The sequence below is a fragment of the Myxocyprinus asiaticus genome, chromosome 8 (genome assembly GCF_019703515.2).
Source record: "Myxocyprinus asiaticus isolate MX2 ecotype Aquarium Trade chromosome 8, UBuf_Myxa_2, whole genome shotgun sequence".
NCBI lineage: Eukaryota > Metazoa > Chordata > Actinopteri > Cypriniformes > Catostomidae > Myxocyprinus > Myxocyprinus asiaticus.
The window spans coordinates 15,005,042-15,025,661 of NC_059351.1; the positions used below are offsets into that span (position 1 = coordinate 15,005,042).

The 20,620-nt window shown below is 40.3% G+C and overlaps 1 protein-coding gene across 1 annotated transcript in view; it reads left to right on the forward strand.

The window, feature by feature from the left end:
• The window catches only part of LOC127445419 (glutamate receptor ionotropic, NMDA 2A-like), a 153,559-nt gene that overhangs the window by 123,498 nt on the left and 9,441 nt on the right, over positions 1-20,620 (forward strand). Inside the window, exons 5-11 of the mRNA XM_051705477.1 lie at positions 3,055-3,169; positions 17,240-17,442; positions 17,772-17,937; positions 18,222-18,375; positions 18,489-18,614; positions 19,072-19,301; positions 20,459-20,619. Of these exons, the coding sequence (XP_051561437.1) occupies positions 3,055-3,169; positions 17,240-17,442; positions 17,772-17,937; positions 18,222-18,375; positions 18,489-18,614; positions 19,072-19,301; positions 20,459-20,619 (1,155 nt within the window). The remainder of the gene's footprint in view (positions 1-3,054; positions 3,170-17,239; positions 17,443-17,771; positions 17,938-18,221; positions 18,376-18,488; positions 18,615-19,071; positions 19,302-20,458; position 20,620) is intronic.

A 20,620-nucleotide genomic window follows, 5' to 3' on the forward strand; every position in this document is an offset into this window, starting at 1 on the left:
CTGACACAGCATTTACTAAAAAGATATTGAAGCTCTTACAGTCCAAAACTTTGGAGCTCTGTATCACCGACCTGAAGGGAGGATATAAAATTCTGAGTGAAGGATTTGAGTAGAATCATTTAATATGGTCAAAGCCTTTCTAGGAGCCTGTTTTTCACATAGAGCGGACAGACTTAGCTGCCCTACAGCCCTAATACCCTATCCAAAATTCACAATTCTCTTCAACTGCACTCTACTTTTAACATTCATTCCATAAAACCAGCAGATGATGTCAAATGTTAAAACAGATTCAAGAAAAGATCTGTAAAACAATGTAAGTACAGTTTTATCCACATCAGAAGACTTCAGCTTCTTCAGTAAATACAAACGCTTCTGTGCCTTTAACACAATCAGATTTGTATTTTCCACCCACTTTAACTTATTATCAAAGATTGTGCTGAGATATTTAGAGGAGCTGACCACCTCAGCCTCATTACCATCAATAATAATTGTGGTACAGGTAAAATTATTATTAACACTTTTGTTGAATTCTATTATCATATCTTTATTTTTACCCACATTATTTCTAAAAAAGATGTTCCACACCAATCAAAAAAATACTTCAAAACATGTCCATGTTCACTCTCCCCCTGATTTAAGCAACTGAAGGGGGTCGCACACCAGACGCATCTGACGGACGACATGGTGCATTCTAAAATTCAAAACAATTGTTTTCTTTGAATGTATGCACACCGCCGCCACCACTCGGCATCTGTTGGCGGCGCCTACCCACAACTCCAGTGGCTGCTCAAATTTCTGCCGTGCCACGGAGCGCAACTCGAATATTTTCCATTAAATTTGACCCAAATCATTATCAATGGACATATATTATTTACTCTAGCCTTGTTCATTCTTTAAGGGAAAACCTTGGTAACTTTTGTGTGTACTGTCTGCCACGTGAACCACATCGATGTGCCCTGTGTTTGATACCTGTGCCATATCCTAGCCGCGATGTGGCGTGGTGTTTCTCGTCCGGTATGTGATCGCCTTAAGAATAACTGTGTCATCTGCGTATTTAATAATATGCCTATCCATAAAATTACTTCTACATCTATTAGTATAGAGAATAAATAACAGCGGTGAAAGAATACAGCCCTGTGGAAAACCTGTAGAAGAGAAAAGCTCCTGGGAATATTCTTCATTTACTCGCACCCTTTGAGATCTTTTTGTTAAAAAATCTGAAATCCAATCCACAAGACTCTTAGGAATGTGGAAATCAGACAACATTCCTTCTGTTAAACGTAATATCCGAAAACTGTGGTTACACCCTTGCAAAGTACAAATAGCTAGTTATCACTATTAACCTTGACTGTATTACTAAAGTGCTACACAGGACTGCATTAACGCACAGGCTTACCGGGGCTTTAGCCAACAGCAAAACGGTAAGCCCCAGAGCACCTTAATGCGGCCCTCGTGCTACAGTTTCATTCAATCCCATCATAGAAAGTGGAATTGATATACCTAAATATTTTTTGGTGTGCCTTGTCTGAAAACATGTTTTAAGCTAAACCATGCTCCTGTTACATTCAAATGTTAAAGAGTTGAAGGTCAATGCAAAAATAGCTAATGACAGCCTTAACTGTAGCATATACAATATTACTGCATCACACCACATTATTCACAATCAATAGTTCTGTTCTTTGTACAAAAAAAAAAAAAAAGAAAACATTTTAAACAACGACCATTCAATTCTGTTAAATTCACATGTTATGTGGTTAAAGGTCACTGCAAAAATTGCAAAAAGGTCTTAGCTATAGCATAAATTATTGCACCACAAAATATTATTCAGTCAATACTTTTTAATTCGTAGAAATAATAATAATAATAATAATAATAATAATAATAATAATAATTCCAATATTTCAACGGAGTTGAAATATTGAGCACGACGAGGCCAGAATTACTGCAAACATGTCAAAATATTGATTAAAAACGTGCTTTTTCTTTTTTTTTTTTTTTTGGCCTTATGGATGTCACACTCAGATATGATGTCTGAAAGGTAATCAGTTATAGGGGAAATGTAACAGCATAACAGGGTTGAACAGAAAAAGAAAAAAAAAACATTTTAGAATTAAAAAAAACATGTTAAGAGCATAAGGGCAACTTCTTAAAATTAAAAAGGAAGAATTGGTGGTGCAAAATACATGATAGTACCTCAAAATAACCTGTTCCAATCTTCTAAAAACTGACATAAGGTTAATTTTTAACAGGACTTTCATTCCGAAACACAAAACAACATCAAAGTGGTTTAAGATCAAAAAGGTAAATGTTCTACAATGTCCCAGTCAAAGCCCCGATCTCAGTCCAGTTGAAAATTTGTGGAAATATTTGAAAACTACAGTGCACAAGCAGTATTTGACTGGCCTGAACAGCCTGGAGCGAATCTGTCTGAATGAATGGACCAAAATCCCACCTGACCAGTGTGTGAAGCTGGAACACACTTCCCCAAAAAGAATTGCTGCGGCAAAATGTGGGTCTACAAAATATTGTATTGAATTGTCAGGATTGAATAGTTATTCAGATGGCATATTCTGGTTGTTGTTGTTTTTCGTTCAGAATACTTTCCTGCATAAAACAATGCAATTTCAGGTTTTTTTTTTTTTTTTTTTTTTTTTTTTTTTTTTTTTTGAGAATACAAAGACTTGGAAAAACTCTGGGATAGACTGATTTGTGTTAGTCATTTAAGCTCACAAAAGTTATTTCTTGTCTTTGGGAAATAGACTGCTCATCTAATGGCTTTGTTATTGTTGGCAATGTTATTTAGTTGATGCTGCCTCTGCGAGTGTGAGAGTGTGCATATTGCTACCAATTTACCGTTTACCTAACTTAGAGCACTTTTTACACATATTTCATTAAATTACTTTTATGCAGGCACAAAACTGAAAAACACATTTAGTTAAAGAAAGCAACTTGACAATATATACCTGAAAGCCTCTTATAACCCAGTCAATACTTATCTTTTAAGGAATGTGTGTGTCTGTGTGTGTTTGTTTGTTTTTTGTTTTTGTTTTTCAGATATATGATGGGAGTTAGTCTGGGGGGTAAAGATCATTCATTCATGGATGATGGCTACCAAGTCAATCCCAAACTGGTTGTCATTGTTCTGAACACACAGAGGGAATGGGAAAAGGTAAGATAAAAAGTCTTTAATCTTTATATCCCCCTGAATCTTAATTTTCTTCCATTAGCTTTGCCTAGAAGGGGGTTCAGGAAGCATAAGCAATCAATTTTCCGTTTACTAGCTCAAAGCCTTTTTGTGGCTGTGACGGAAAATGCAGTGGCCCTCACTGTTAGAGCAAAAGAACATTTCATTTATACTTTCCATTTCACACCCTGTTTTTATTTATTTATTTATTTATTTATTTTATGCAGAAGACTTGAAAATGTCCCTTCTTAAGACAATGGTTTCATAACTGATTTATTTGGAAATTATTTCAGGCAATAAACTGGAGCAGAGTGCATGGCCACATGTGTCTCTGTCATATTTAAATATGCTACTTATTTTCCTTTTTCATTTGTATCTCTATTTTGGCTATTAACAGAAATAATTTGCTTGTTTTCTTTATGGTATTTTATTCTTTTTTTCTTTGCGCTTTACATGTTCTCCTACTCTATCTCGGCACTTCACACACTCATTTTCTTAATCGTTTGCTCACTCATGTGTTATTTTAATGAGTTGTTATATCTCTGAGGTGTGTTGGATGCTGTGTGTTTTGACAGTGCCCTGCAGTGTGAGTGAAGACACACACACACACACACTAAAACCCTGCAGTGATTGTGTGAAAAGTGTGACACTAATCATTTCTCACTGAGACGGAGCTAGAACAGGGTGTGAGCAAATCATGTTATAGAAGCTTATAGACAAACACACACACATGACAGAACAGGATTGCCCAAAACGTAAACCACATATGAGACAATTATTACATGTGGTAAACATACCAGCCTTACATAACATTATGTTGTTACATGGGTAGTTGACATGACATTTCAAGCAGAGATAAGTGCAACATCTAAAACTACTTAAAACATAATTTATCGAATTATTTTATAATTATTATACATGCTCTTTTTATGACCTAATTTTAATAAAGAGATTACATGGAGTATTTGTATTTTTAAAAATTCATTTATCACATCACAGGACCAATAACTGAGTAAAAAGATTAAGAAAGGTGATTAGAAAGGGTGAAAAACTTATTCACTTTTTCTTATACATTTATAAAAATGTATTAATGTCTCTTTTTGTTTGAAAACAAGAATGCAATCATTCCAATTTCTTTTTCAAAATGATCTTGTCATTAATCTTGAAAATGTTTGCTGATTAAGGTTTTTTTGTGAACAATAACGAAGACAAATGAAAAAGTCGCATTATGACGATAATCAACAATAATCTGATGAGAAAAAGAAGATATTAACATTGCACTAACACAGTTTCTTTTTTTTTTCTTTTTTTTCATTTTTTTTTTTTTTTTTAAGTAATAAAAATCTAAAAAGAATTGATCCACAGTATGTTGGGAATTTCCCCAAGACTAATCAGCTTTATCCATAATATGATCGTAATATTACAACTGAACAGACAATAAAACAAATTAACAGGTGAACTTGCAGAATTTATACACTAGTCAGAACGCATAAATTGCACTGTGAAAAACCCTGTTTCCTTAAAAACATGTTACATGTAAAACAATATCCTAAACGTGAGGTATTAACTTCTAAAACGTAGTTAATACTTAAGTATAATTATGATATGCTTTTATTTAAGGAGCTCAGGTATTCAGGACAGTTTACTCATGTTGTTTACTCTTACATATAAAACATTATTCTTTAATATGTTTGAACTATGTTTAAATAATTGTTATTTAAAAAGTAGTGTACACATTTTTCTAAATATTTGAATATTTGGTTGAAGTATGGTCTGTTACTGTTTTAAAATTGTTCTGTCATTTTGCTCATTATCATCAATTAAAATTGTATTTGGTAACACTTTACAGTAAGATTCCATTTGTTAACAATGTGTATTGGGAAAAGCACAAATGAAATTTTTTTGACTTTTGTTACATGTTTTATGTTTTTTTTCTACTTTGGCACAAAAATGTTAATGTTCTCTCTTTGCACTGTCAAACAAACAAGTGATAGCCGTGCTGAAGCATTTTACCAATCCGAAATTAGCATAATTTATTCTGAAGTAATGGCCAGCATCGTCCAATCAATGCCAACCATGTTAAAATCAAATTTAGCATTATAATTTCTGAATCTATGTACTGATTACCATTGTCCCATATCTTCCAACCATGTAGAGTGGTGGAAACATAGTCTCTAGCCTGAAACTGAACTTTTGACCGGAAGTTAGGAGTGAATTCACTTATCTGCATAGGAAAGCTATAGGATGCTCCCTTGCTCCCTATTTACACAAATTTGGGCCTCTGTCAGAAACCACATCGACCGGGAGGCCATGAATGCAGAAGGCGTGGTTTATGACTGCTCCTTCTGTCTCCCTCGTCGTGGGTAATTTGGGGAGGAGAATGAAATGAGCCGCCTTTGAGAACCAGTCCACTACAGTCAAAACGACTGTGTTGCCATGGGAGGGGGGAAGACCAGTTACAAAATCCATGGCTTTGTGCGACCAGGGTCTCGAAAGGACAGACAGCGGTTGGAGGAGCCCAACCAGGGGAGATACAGGAGGTCTTATTAATCGCACAGATGGGGCGAGCGGCAATGAACCGGCTTACGTCCAGCGAAAGTGATGGCCACCAGAAATGCTGTCTAATAAGCATCTGGGTGCGAGTCGCCTTGGATGGTAAGCGACGTTGGATGAGTGACGCCACTGTAGGACGTGTGTCTGAACTGATTGTGGACGAATAACCGACCTGCTGGGCATATGGCGGGGGAGTGCGGTGTTTCGTAGCGCAGCATGGACTTTAGCCTCCACCTCCCAGGATACCATGCCCACCACTCGATTGGTGGGTAGGATGGTATGCGGTGGAATGGTGGAGGTCTCGAATTCAAAACATCAAGACAACGAGTCTGGCTTGATGTTCTTAGAGCCCAGGCGATACAAAATGATAAAATTAAAGCAAGTGAAAAATAATACAGCAAGCCTTTCTAGAGTTTAGGCATTTGGTGCTACGGATGTACTCTAGGTTCTTATGATCAGTCCTGATCACGAAAGGTACCCTCGAACCCTCTAATCAATGACGCCACTCACCCAAGGCCAACCAGACAGCCAGCAATTCTCGGTTACCGACGTCGTAGTTCCGTTCTGCTGGTGTTAAATGATGCGAAAAAAAGGCACACGGATGCATCTTTCCGTCTGAAGGAAGAGCTCTACGACAGGACTGCTTCAACACCAACCTCAGACGCATCCACCACGAACTGACTTGCAGGGTCGGGAGTTACAAGAATGGGTGTGGTAGAAAACTGCTCCTTTAATTTAGAGAGTCCATGGGGACCAACAAAAGTCAGTGCAGGTGGAGGTGAGATCCGTCAGAGGTGTGGCGAGCTGGCTGTAATTTAGAATAAATCTCTGATAAAAGTTAGCGAACCCCAGAAACCTCTGCAATGCCTTGTGAGAATCTGGGGTTGGCCAATCGGAGACGGCTCTGACCTTAGCAGGGTCCATGCGCACTCCCTCAGACGAAACGATGAACCCCAGGAATGGAACCGACTGTGCATGAAAAGCGCACTTCTCCACCTTGACAAACAGCCGATTCTCTAGTAGTCGCTAAAGCACCTGTCTGACATGTTGAACATGGTCCTGGATATTCTGGAAGAAAATCAGAATATCATCAAAATAGACAAACACAAAACAATCAGCCATGTCTATAAGCACATAATTTGCGAGCCCCTGGAAGACGGCGGGGGCGTTGACCGATCTGAAAAGCATAACCAAATATTCAAAGTGCCCCCTATGGGTGTTAAAAGCCGTCTTCCACTTATTCCCCTTCCTAATTCGGACAAGGTGATAAGCATTGCGGAGGTCCAACTGTAAAAATGGACGCTCCCTGTAAGTGTTCGAAAGCTGAGGACATAAATGACAAAGGATAGCGATTCTTCACCGTAATGTCATTCAGCCCCCAATAATCTATACAGTGTCTAAGCGAGCCATCCTTCTTCTCCACGAAGAAGAACCCCACCCCTGCCAGCAAAAAGGAAGAGCTGACGAGACCGGCTGCCAGAGAATCATTGATATACCTGTTCATGGCCTCCCTGTCGGGAGCCAATAGCGAATACAGCCATCCCCGAGGAGGCAAGGTGCCAGGAAGCAATACAATTTCACAGTTGTATGGGCAATGAGGAGGAAGGGTCATGGCATGGGACTGGCTGAACACCACCCCCAAGTCATGGTATGTCAACGGTACTCCTGATAAATCTGCCGGTTCATCCTGCAACGAAACACAAGACTGGACAGGGGAGACAGAAGAATGAAGACAAACATTATGGACTCCAAGCAAGAACAGTGTTGGTTGATTAGTCTATGTGTGGGTTGTGCGTTACCAACCAACCATGCCCCAACACTACTGGTGCCAATGGAGATTGGATCAGGTAAAAGGATAACTGCTCTGCATGATTGCCAGAGACGAACGTGACTGACTTGTTGGACTGGGTGATGACTGACAGGGGCGTGCCACTGAGGGTGTGGGTGGTGATAGGTTCATCCAACTGGACCATGGAAAGCCACCATTTGGAAGCCAAGTCAATGTCCAAAAAGTTCCCTTCGGCTCCGGAATCCACCAGGGCTGTAACCATGTGACAGGTAGATCCATACTGCAGCTGGGCCGGGAGAAGTGTACGAAGTCCGGGGGCTTTGTCCAAAGGTGTTGTGATCGCCAGTAACCCCCTTCCAACTGACAAGCGGTGTCTTTTACCAGACAGGAAGCAGAGAGTTGGCCAGACCGGGCACAATGAAAGCATAGTCCAGTAACGAGGCGTCGCTGCTTCTCCTTATGTGAAATCTAAGTTCTACCGACTTGCATGAGCTTAGTGTCAGGTGTGATTCTGGTGACCTGGCTGAAGTAGTGGAGAGAATGGCCAGCTGCCCAAGGAGGTGGAGAGCAGACAGCGTAGGGCCAGGTGTTGATCGACTTGGATAGCCAGAGCCACTAAATCGTCGAAATGTGGGGGTAGATCCAAAGGATAGATTTCATCCTGGATGTCGTCGGAAAGCCCATGCAGAAACCGGTCCCACATGTCATGATCATTCCACTCACAAGAAGCAGCCAGGGTGCAAAACTCGATCACATAATCTGAGACTCGTCGATCTCCTTGAGACAGTCTGGATAAGACCCTCGCAGCCTCCCAACCTTGAGCCGAGTGATCAAAAATTCGGCGGAGCTCCGTGGAAAAAGAATGAAAAGAGGCGCAACAAGGATGTCAGTTGTCCCATATGGCAGTCCCCCATTCACCAGCCCTTCTGGTGAGGAGTGTGATCACACACGCCACCTTCATAGTCTCCGACGGGAAAGCAGAGGGCTGTAACTTAGAAGAACAGGGAACATTGTGAAATGATTGCGCTACAGGATCCCTCCTCACTTGAATACGGGATTGGAGGAGGGATATGAGCCTCTGAACACCCAGAAATGTGGGGAACCGCTGGTGAGGGTGCTCCTTGAGAGGGACCAGCATGGAGAGGTAGACGGAGTTGTTGAACAACACAGGTCAGCGAGCTGCAACGCCATCATCTCCAGAGGGGTTCGATGCGGAGATTTGATCCTGCTGAAGTCCTAGTAAGGCTCCCTGCTGAGAGGGGGTGGAGCGAAGAGTAGATTCCTCTACTGGGTCCATACTTGGCTAGATTGTTCTGTCAGAGAGTGAGAGTGAGACAAAGGGACCCAAGAGCAGAGGAACAGTTCAAAGGATTTATTAACAATAAATGATAACTTTAACTGTGCTGGCAAAGACTGGAGATCCTGGCACCGGCTGCAGTTGAGGGAAGGATTTTTGGGGATGATTGTGTGCCGTAACCGCACAATGGGCAGATCCGTGAAGAGTGTGTTTGTAGATAAGTGTGTGCTTTGTGGAAGTCAGGAGCAGATTCGTAGGAATCCTCCGTAGAAGCGTAGTGAGGTGTAGAGAACAACGGCCAGCAGATTGGAAGGCAATCACTTTCCCGACACGCGGGCAGAGACGAGGAATCCTTTGTTGAAGATTCGTGAGTGCAGAGTACAAGCGTACAGCAAGCTGGAAGGTAACCACACTCCTGACACAGAGGCAGAGATGGGCAACCAATCAGATACATGAGACAGGAGCAACTAGGCAGAGAGAGTGAGGTAAGTTACTTCACATCAAACAACAATCTTGCAAGGATACTGAGAACACGAAGGGTTTAAGTAGGGAGTGAATTAGAGGAGAAACAGGTGTTGCTAGCAGGCTAGTTAGTGGCATGATATGCTTTCCCCAAGGAACAATCAATATTCCCATGGAAACACTGATCATGCATGCCAGCTTCGCATGCGAGACATGAGGGAGAGAAAATAGCAAAACACACAGAATAAACCAACAAACACACCGGAGCCATGACAAAAACACAATGTACACGCAATGAGGATGCGGGGTCGCACGAGGTTAACAAAGATTTATAAATGCTGTTAGTTCTAGATGCCTAATGCATTAACTAATATTAACGAACGGAACTTTATTGTAAAGTGTTACCTGTTATTTTACTCGACTAAAATGATTTACTATTTTAGTCAGGGTGAAATGTACTTAAATTAATAAATATGACTGTGATGAGGAGGAGGGTGTGGATGGCCGGTGCTGAGTCAACTGATCAGCGGGAGAGTGAGATAAAGGGGAGTTGAAGATGCCAGTTCGAGAAAGATTCATTTCAGAATCAGCTTTATTGCCAAGTATGCTTACACATACAAGGAATTTGTCTTGGTGACAGGAGCTTCCAGTGTACAACAATACAAAAACAGTAGCAAGACATAGATAATAATAAAAAATAAAACTAATTATACACATACGTACAGACACACACATACATACATACACACATACACATGGGTAGTGCAAATCTAATACAATCTGTTATGTACAGTGCAAACGTTTTTTTTAATTATTTATTTATTTTTTATTTAGAGGAATGAAATGGCAGAAGAGGTTGGGTGTGTTGGATAAATATAAGAAAGACTAAACTGTGTATTGCACATATTTATTGCTCAATGGGGCAGTTTAGCTGTTCATGAGATGGATAGCCTGAGGGAAAAAACTGTTCCTGTGCCTGACTGTTCTGGTGCTCAGAGCTCTGAAGCATTGGCCAGAAGGCAACAGTGCAAAAAGGAAGTGGGCAGGATGAATGGGGTCCAGAGTGATTTTTCCAGCCTTTTTTCTCACTCTGGAAGTGTATAGTTCTTGAAGGGGGGGCAGGGGGCAACCAATAATCCTCTCTGCTGTCTGAACTGTCCTTTTGTAGTCTTCTGATATCTGATTTCGTAGCTGAACCAAACCAGACAGTTATTGAAGTGCAGAGAACAGACTCAATGACTGCTGAGTAAAACTGTATCATCAGCGCCTGTGGCAGGTTGAATTTCCTCAGCTGGCGAAGGAAGTACAACCTCTGCTGGGCCTTTTTCACAGTGGAGTCAATGTGGGTCTCCCAGTTCAGGTCCTGTGAGATGGTAGTGCCCAGGAACCTGAATGACTCCACTGCTGCCACAGTGCTGTTTAGAATGGCGAGGGGGGTCAATGTTGGGGTGTTTCTCGTAAAGTCCACAGTGATCTCCACCGTTTTGAGTGTGTTCAGCTCAAGGTTGTTTTGACTGCACCAGACAGCCAGCTGTTTAACTTCCCTACTGTATGCAGACTCATCGTCATCTCGGATGAGGCCGATGACAGTAGTGTCGTCTGCAAACTTCAAGAGCTTGACAGAGGGGTCCTTGGCAATGCACTCATTGGTGTAGAGGGAGAAGAGTAGTGGGGAGAGCACACATCCCTGGGGGGCACCAGTGCTGATTGTACAGGTGCTAGAAGTGAGTTTTCCCTGTCTCTCAAGCTGGTAATCCACTGACAGATGAACATGGGAACAGAGAGTTGGTGTAATTTATTCTGGAGTATAGCTGGGATGATGGTGTTGAAAGCCGAACTGAAGTCCACAAAAAGGATCCTTGCATATGTCCCTGGTCTGTCCAGATCTTGCAGGATATGATGCAATCCTATGTTGACTGCATCATCCATAGACCTGTTTGCTCTAAGAAAATTGACAGGGATCTAGAAAGGGTCCAGTGATGTTCTTCAGGTGGACCAACAGCAGTCTCTCAACTGATTTCATGACCACAGACGTCAGGGCGACAGGTCTGTAGTCATTAAGTCCTGTGATTTTTGGTTTCTTTGGGACAGGAATAATGATTGAGCATTTGAAGCAGCATGGGACTTCACACTGCTCCAGTGATCTAATGAAGATCTGTGTGAAGATGAGGGCCAGCTGGTTAGCACAGGATCGAAGACATGCTGGTGAGACGCCATCTGGGTCTGAAGCCTTCCTCGTCTTTTGTTTCCGAAAGACACAGCTCACATCATCTTCACAGATCTTAAGTGCAGGTTGAGTAGCAGGAAGGGGGTGGAGGGGGTTGCAGGAGGTGTTGGTGTGAAGGTCAGAGTGGGTGTTGTGTGTGAGATTGGGCCTTTGAAGTCTGCAGCAGAACACATTCAGGTCGTCAGCCAGTTGTTGGTTCCCGACAGGGTTGGGGGTAGGAGTCCTGTAATTTGTGAGTTGTTTCATGCCACTCCACACTGATGCAAGGTCGTTAGCTGAAAACTTCTCAGAGTATCTTATTTTAGCCACTCTGATTTCCCTGTTCAGTGTGTTTTTGGCCTGATTGTACAAGACTTTATCCCCACCCCTGTAAGCATCCTCTTTGGCCTGATGAAGCTCAGGTTTGTCATTGTTGAACTTTAAATAAGTCCTAGTAGGAATGCGCATATCCTCACAGAAACTGATATATTATGTAACAGTATCTGTGAGCTCATCCAGGTTTGTTGCTGCAGCCTCATAAACACTCCAATCCATGCAATCGAAGCAGGCTTGTAGTTCCCGCTCTGCTTCATTGGTCCATCTCTTTACAGTCCTTACTACTGGCTTGGTTGATTTTAATTTCTGCCTGTAGGTTGGAAGAAGATGAACCAGACAGTGATCAGAGAATCCCAAAGCTGCTCTAGGGACAGAGTGATATGCATCCTAATTTAATTAATTAATTTTTAATTAATTATCCTTTATTGTTGTGTAACAATGATCCAGTATGTTCCTGTCTCTGGTGGGGCATGTGATATGCTGTTTGTATTTGGGCAGTTCACGTGTGAGATTTGCTTTGTTAAAATCCCCAAGAATAATAATAACTGAGTCCGGGTATTGTTATTCCTTGTCTGTGATTTGATCAGCCAGCTGTTGCAGCACTGTGTTCAAACACGCGTTTGGCGCGATATACACACACCAGAATAAACGAGGAAAAATACCGCGGCGAGTAGAAAGGCTTACAGTAAATAAAGAGGGCTTCCAAATTAGGACAGCACATCCTCTTTAACTTTGTTACATCTGTACACCAACTTTCATTGATATAAAAGCATGTTCCACCACGTCTTGTTTTCCCCGTTAACGCCTTGATGTGATCCGCTCTGAACAGCTGGAAGCCCGGCAGATGTAACGCGATGTCTGGAATGGCTTCACTCAGCCAGGTTTCTGTGAAACACAAGGCAGCAGAGGTTGAAAAGTCCTTGTTTGTGTGGGTGAGGATATGTAGTTCATCCGTTTTGTTAGGAAGAGAGCAGAGATTCGCTAAGTGAACACTCGGTAGCGCTGTTCGAAATCCGTGCCGACGGAGTTTGACCAGCGCACCGGCTCGTCTCCCTCACCTGCATCTCTTGAACAGCAGAGCTGCGCCTCCAACTTAAATGTCTAGCAAAATGTCTGAATATTCGAAAACCGGGAAAAGATTGTCTGGTACATGCTGTCGAATGTTCAGCAGTTCATCTCTGTTAAAACTGACTGGAAAAAGATGACTAAACACAGGACAAACAAACAAAAACAACAAAAGAACTGAGGAGCTCCACACCGAGGCAGCTCTAGGGCTTTACTGGTTGTTTAGATCAGTGTTACTATCAGAAATAATTAATAATTATTTCTTTAGTTATTAATTAATATTTAAATTTATTAATTGAATCTAACTCATTAAAACCTCATATGGGGCTCCAGTAAATGTAGTGCGCTACGTTTAGGAGCAAGTTTGGTTATTAGCAATAATTAATAATTACCAAAGATAATTATTAATTATTAAAATCATTAGAACATTGATGAGAATCAATGTTAGCTTTTCTAATCCTTTAAATCAACAATTATCAAAGATAATCGTTAATTGTTAACATCGATGAAACATTAATTAAAATTAACACTAGCTTATTGATCATTCACATTCAACAATCATCAAAGATAATTATCAATTATCAAAAATCAATAGAATATTAATAAGGATTAACATTGACGGGGCACCATCCGGGAATCAGGGACTAATAACCAGATAGTATAACAGTCTCAATATTAGATTGTTTTCTTAGGAAAATCGACATCCGAAGAATATCGATTTTCGGGAAAAAAAACAATGAATGAAGGCTTGAATCCGAGCATTGACATCCCGTCAGCATGACACAGGCATATGCGAAACAAACCAAAACACTTCTCTTTGTAATATAAACAAAGTTTATTTATGCAGTAATAGCAATTAATAATTAATACAATGCAGTCAATAAACTTCCGACTTACAACTACAAACTAAACAGTGATATGATTAGATATGGAAATCAAAATAATCTTATAAAACATGAGGGTGTGTGTGTGTGTGAGAGAGCGTGTGTGTGTGTGTGTGTGTGTGTGTGTGTGTGTGTGTGTGTGTGTGTGTGTGTGTGTGTGGTTAGTACGAGAGAGAGAGAGAGAGAATTAAGTGACAGCCCTAAAGCCGATTTTGCGATCGTGGGAGAGAAAGCAGCTGTTAGTTTATCGCTCAGAGACGCGGTGGACGGCTCATAAAAGTCCCGCGTTCTTTGACTCTTTAGTGGATAAACTCAGTTTGCCGGTCTCACCTGCGATGGCGAAAATGCACAACAGTCCAATTTGGTTGGACCACAATACAGCAAAACAAATTCATGATAATTAATACCCTGAGTATTAATAATGAGCGGACATGGCGGTCCGTAAACTGTACAAGCAAAAAAAAAAACTTGAAACACAAGAATAACACACTATAATATTCTATCTCTGCCCAGACGTAAACCTCTTACTTGAATCGCATGAGGATGCAGAATGTGTGTTCATCCATCCTTTAATTCCGACCCGGTTCCTTGAGGCTCGGGTGATGACAGGAGGCCGTTTCCTCGCTCTGTCGGCGGGCATACAGCTGACTGTTTCTCGGTGGGCTGGCAGAGAAATCAGAAATGTCGACTTGATTGAAGATGGAAGAGAAATCTTTAATCTCTTCACTTCTGCAGGCAAACGGATGAAGATGCGGATTGCTCAGCGGACTCCTTCGGATCCGTTAGAGTGTTCGGTTGAACACAGAGTAATCTCAACTCATCCAGCGAGATGGAGATTGTATGGCCACAGTTTCAAGTCGGACATTACTTCCTTGTGCCACGAGGTTGCACCTGAGAGCAGCGATGAGCTACGTCTATACTCGGCGAACAAAGTAGCTGGAAGCAAATCCCAGAAGCATTTCAGAGGTATTTCTACTCCTGATGATGTCATGGTTTGAGGGACGTTCTGTTGTGTGCCTCATCCAATAGGAGTTAACAGTTCGATCCTTTAGTGAGCAAGGCTTCATGGGATTTGTGGTCTGTTTTGAACTCCCTTTGTTTGATTTTGGCGCGATTTTTATCAGTAAGATTTACGACGGTGTGTGGGGGCTGAGTTAGGTTTTACGACTGTGTAAGGCCTGCCTTTGTCTTCTATCTGAATACATGAGGCCCAACACAGCCATCCGCGGCGCCATTCAAATCATGTATGATTTAATTTCATCTTATGGACATTTCATCTTATGTTTTATGTTGTTTTAAGTTCAGTTATGTCATTAAAAGTTCATGTTGATTGTTCAGCCATTTCCCGCCTCCTCCTTGCCCGTCCTTTTCCTGTTACAATGACATGATGAAATATTGATCAAATTTAAAGGGCATTTTCATCAAAAGACAACAATTATGACTAAAATAACAAAACTGTGTGAAAATTAACTCTACACTGAAGATAATAGTAAACATTCCAGAGGTACTTACAGCACTTTTGTCCACCTTTTTGAATTAATGTGTATATAATATCTATATATATATATATATATATATATATATATATATATATATATATATATATATATGCGCACGCACGTATATATACACACACACACACACACACACACACACACACACACACACACACACACAGATACAGATTTTGCTTTTATGGAAATAAATTGGTACTTTTATTCACCAAAGTGGCATTCAACTGATCACAATGTGTAGTCAGGACATTAATAACATGAAAAATTACTATTACAATTTGAAAAAAAAAAAAATCTGAACTTAAACTACTTCAAAGAGTTCTCATCAAAAAATCCTCCACGTGCAGCAATGACAGCTTTGCAGATCCTTGGCATTCTAGCTGTCAGTTTGTCCAGATACTCAGGTGACATTTCACCCCACGCTTCCTGTAGCACATGCCATAGATGTGGCTGTCTTGTCGGGCACTTCTCACACACCTTGCAGTCTAGCTGATCCCACAAAAGCTCAATGGGGTTAAGATCCATGACACTCTTTTCCAATTATCTGTTGTCCAATTTCTGTGTTTTTATTTTGCCCATTCTAACCTTTTCTTTTTGTTTTTCTGTCTCAAAAGTGGCTTTTTCTTTGCAATTCTTCCCATAAGGCCTGCACCCCTGAGTCTTCTCTTTACTGTTGTATATGAAACTGGTGTTGAGCGGGTAGAATTCAATGAAGCTGTCAGCTGAGGACATGTGAGGTGCCTATTTCTCAAACTAGAGACTCTGATGTACTTATCCTCTTGTTTAGTTGTACATCTGACCTTCCCTTTCTGTCCTTGTTAGAGCCAGTTGTCCTTTGTCTTTGAAGACTGTAGTGTTCACCTTTATATGAAATCTTCAGTTTTTTGGCAATTTCAAGCATTGTATAGCCTTCATTCCTCAAAACAATGATTGACTGACGGGTTTCTAGAGAAAGCTGTTTCTTTTTTGCCATTTTTGACCTAATATTGACCTTAAGACATGCCAGTCTATTGCATACTGTGGCAACTCAAAAACAAACACAAAGACAATGTTAAGCTTCATTTAACAAACCAAATAGCTTTCAACTGTGTTTGATATAATGGCAAGTGATGTTCTAGTACCAAATTAGCAATTTAGCATGATTACTCAAGGATAAGGTGTTGGAGTGATGGCTGCTGGAAATGGGGCCTGTCTAGATTTGATCAAAAATGACTTCTTTCAAATAGTGATGGTGCTGTTTTTTACATCAGTAATGTGCTGACTATACTTTGTGATCAGTTGAATGCCACTGTGGTGAATTAAAGTACCAATTTCCTTCTGAAACAGCAAAATATGGACATTATTCCAAACTTTTGGCTGCCAGTGTGTGTGTCTCTCTTTCTCTCTCTCTCTCTCTCTCTCTCTCTCTCTCTCTCTCTCTCTCTCTCTCTCTCTATCATCTAGAGAGAGAGAGAGAGAGAGAGAGAGAGAGAGAGAGAGAGAGAGAGAGAGACAACAGTCATACAGAGTTATAAGTACGGGTTAAAATTAATCACCCATGGTAGTTTGAATGTAACATCACACCCTGAATGGTTAAAAATGGTGTTTAAACATCTGTCAGCTCTAGTTATGCATCAGACTACCTACTTGCAGACAGTAAACAGGGAGGTGTCATGGTATTAGAAAGATTGAGGGAAAGAGAGACATTGATCCTGGTCTTTTGAAGGTGGCATAAACTTGGCAAAAACCCTGGGATATCTATTGGAATAATAAGCCTTCCTGCAAGCAGATTTGAGAAGTCTGATATGTTCCTCTGATAACATAGCTGGATAAACTTCAATCTTGCTTTAAAGAGCGCGAAATCCCATGCTTATCCAAAATTTATATGGCTAACCAAGTAGGCCACGTTCAAAAGACCTTTGAACCTTTTTGACTTGAGAGCCAATCTTCATGTTTGTGTGTGTCTACAGATGGGACGATGGGAAAACCACTCACTGAGGTTGAAGTTTCCTGTGTGGCCACGTTATAACTCTTTTGGGGACATGGACGCCGATGAGAACCACTTGAGCATTGTGACTCTAGAGGAACGACCCTTTGTTATAGTAGATGATGTGGACATTCTTACCGGAACTTGTATGCGCAACTCAGTGCCATGCAGGAAACACATTAAAGAGTGAGTTTTATTACAACAACTTCAAAGAACAGCTTTGGAAGATAATAATGGTTTTGAATGCATTATTGGCTACCCCAGGCAATGTACATTCTATCTTTGTTAACCTTTAGTATTAGAGCTTTCTTTTCTTGGAAAATACAGGAATAATTGTGCTATCTCTAATGTGGTTAATGCTCAACTTTTGGGGTGTCATTTTTGGAACTAATTAGATGGAGATTCTGAACACAATAAGTGTTTATCTTAAAGCTATCACAGCATCAACAGCTTTTCTATATTTGTGTGTCTTTATGAGCTGCTTTTCTATATGTGTGTGTTTGTGTGTGCTACAGTAACACTACAGAGGGTTCCTACATCAAGCAGTGCTGCAAGGGCTTTTGTATAGACATCCTGAAGAAGATTGCTAGGAATGTAAAGTTTACCTATGACCTTTACCTGGTCACTAATGGTAAACATGGCAAGAAGATCAATAATGTGTGGAATGGCATGGTGGGGGAGGTAATCACCATATTAAACCTAATGAGTGAATTGTCCATTTTTTTCAGTTTTAGTCACATAATTGATGTATATGTTCCCACCTATGCATTCACTCGTGCACTGATTGCTTGTTTGGGCTCAGTTACTCTTATATCCATCCATCAATTCACCTCTAACAAACCACTCAACATTTATGCATCCATCTGTGTATCTATCCACCCATCCATCCATCCCTGTCTTTTTATCCATCCATCCACCCAGTGTGTTTCTGTCTCTTAAGCTGGTTTCTCTTATTTGCTCTGTAGGTTATCAATAAAAAGGCTGTAATGGCTGTTGGCTCATTGACCATAAATGAAGAGCGGTCAGAGGTCATAGACTTCTCTGTCCCATTCGTCGAGACAGGCATTAGTGTGATGGTGTCACGTAGCAATGGAACGGTGTCGCCCTCTGCGTTTCTAGGTAATGGAACTGAAATCTCACAAACATTGGATCAAATTCCCTCTGAGATCCATCTGTTTTTATCTCTACTTCCCCTCATGTGTTTTCTCTTCTCTCTTTTTCTCCTCCCTCAGAGCCCTTCAGTGCTTCAGTGTGGGTTATGATGTTTGTCATGTTACTCATCGTCACAGCAATTGCTGTTTTCCTCTTTGAATTCATCAGCCCGCTTGGTTTCAATAGAAACCTGGCACAGGGCAAAGGTATGATACACAACCTCAACCACTTAGTCAACCAACCTCTGCTTTAAAATAATCTAAAACGTAGTCAGAATACATGGTTAAAATAGTAAAACTTAAAATCTGAACTATAAACATTAAATGGTTCACATAAGTTCAGATAAAAATGAAAATATTGGCATTGTCTGGCTTCACCCTCATGTTGTTCCAGACCTGTATGACCTGTGTGTTAGGCAGCATGTTAGTGTCAGTAACCATTCACTTTCACTGTATGCCTAACATCTCCTTTTGTGTTCCATGGAAGACAGAAAGTTTGTAACAACATGAGGGTGAGTAAATGATGACAGATTTTTCATTTTTGGGTGAACTATCACTTTAAATATTTTAATGCACATTGAGTACTAATACAAGCACAAAGACCATATTACCTCCTATTCTCTCCTCACTAAATTTCTCCTTTTCTCATTATTAATTTTTCTAGACCCTCATGGACCCTCTTTCACCATTGGTAAAGCTATCTGGCTGCTGTGGGGTCTTGTGTTCAACAACTCTGTTCCAGTACAGAACCCCAAGGGTACTACCAGTAAATTTATTGTGTCCGTATGGGCCTTTTTTGCTGTGATCTTCCTGGCTAGCTACACTGCCAACTTGGCTGCTTTTATGATCCAAGAGGAGTTTGTGGACCAAGTCACAGGTCTCAGTGACAGAAAGGTAATTTTTTGTGATGTAATCTGTAAAAATGTACTTAGCTGACTAAATATTATCCTAATACAATTGAAACATCATAAGTAACTCATCTGAGATGCTCCACATTGGCAACTTTGTTAACTCACTGCAACGTAAAGGAACTGATTTTGACATCAGCTAAGCTAACCAATGTTTACTCCAATAACACATGCATTGGGTAAAAGCACATCTTCATATAGCTGTAACTCAGTCAGTAGCGGATTTAGGCATGGGCGACGTGCAGTTGCCCAGGGCGGCATCTTGCAGAGGGGCATCTTCACATTGGTGTACTGTAAGAGTAACCACAGGTGTAGTTTATCACATTAACTTTGGACTTTCTCCAAAAAGTTTGAAAACTATAAAGTGTCAGAATACTTCTTGTCTAAATTGTTTAATAATTTGAAACACCACAAACTTCTATTTGTGATATTTTTTTATTTGCTTAAAGTGTGTTTGTAATATATATTTTAAATAAATGCCACTTGGTTTGATATTTTGTTATATAATGCAAAGATGATTATGCATTTTAAGTGTGATTTAAGTGTCCACATTTTTTTAGGGGCCACTGTATTTCCTATGGAAACTTTAGCTAATCACAAATCCATGGTGAGGTTACCTTATCCACAAAGGACACATGCTGTGGTCCCCAAAAGTTTTGGTCACAAAAATATATTTTTTAAGGTATTATAAAAATGATACAGAAATTTAACTCAAGCCTTTCTAAAGCATGTCTAAAAATACTCTGTGAAAATATGCTATTTCTACCTAATCTGACCTTAAAAAAAGTTAATTAATGTAACCTTATGTAGAAAGGTTGATTCAGTCATAAAAAAAAAAAAAAAAACCTTTGACTTAAAGCCAGTTAATTGAGATGCAACCACATAAAGCACATTTTTACAGTGTGCTGTCAAGTTTGTCAGCTGACTCAGTTTTGAGGAAAGGGCCCTTTTGTCATAATATATTTACAACATGGAGCTCCTGAACTACACCAGTTACTTGATCTACTTCACCTGATATATTTCTGTATTTCAGGTTTTATTGATTCTCTCCATGTATCTCTTAATACAGCTCTCACAATCCTCTCATATAATTTTTTTTTTTTTTTTTTTGTATGTTTGTTTTTTTCTTCCTTCCTTCCATAGTTTCAGAGTCCTTATTCCTACTCCCCTCCGTTTCGCTTTGGGACTGTCCCTAATGGAAGCACAGAGAGAAATATCAGGAAGAACTACCCAGACATGCACCAGTACATGGTCAAATATCATCAGACTGGAGTTCAGGATGCCCTGATCAGCCTCAAAACTGGG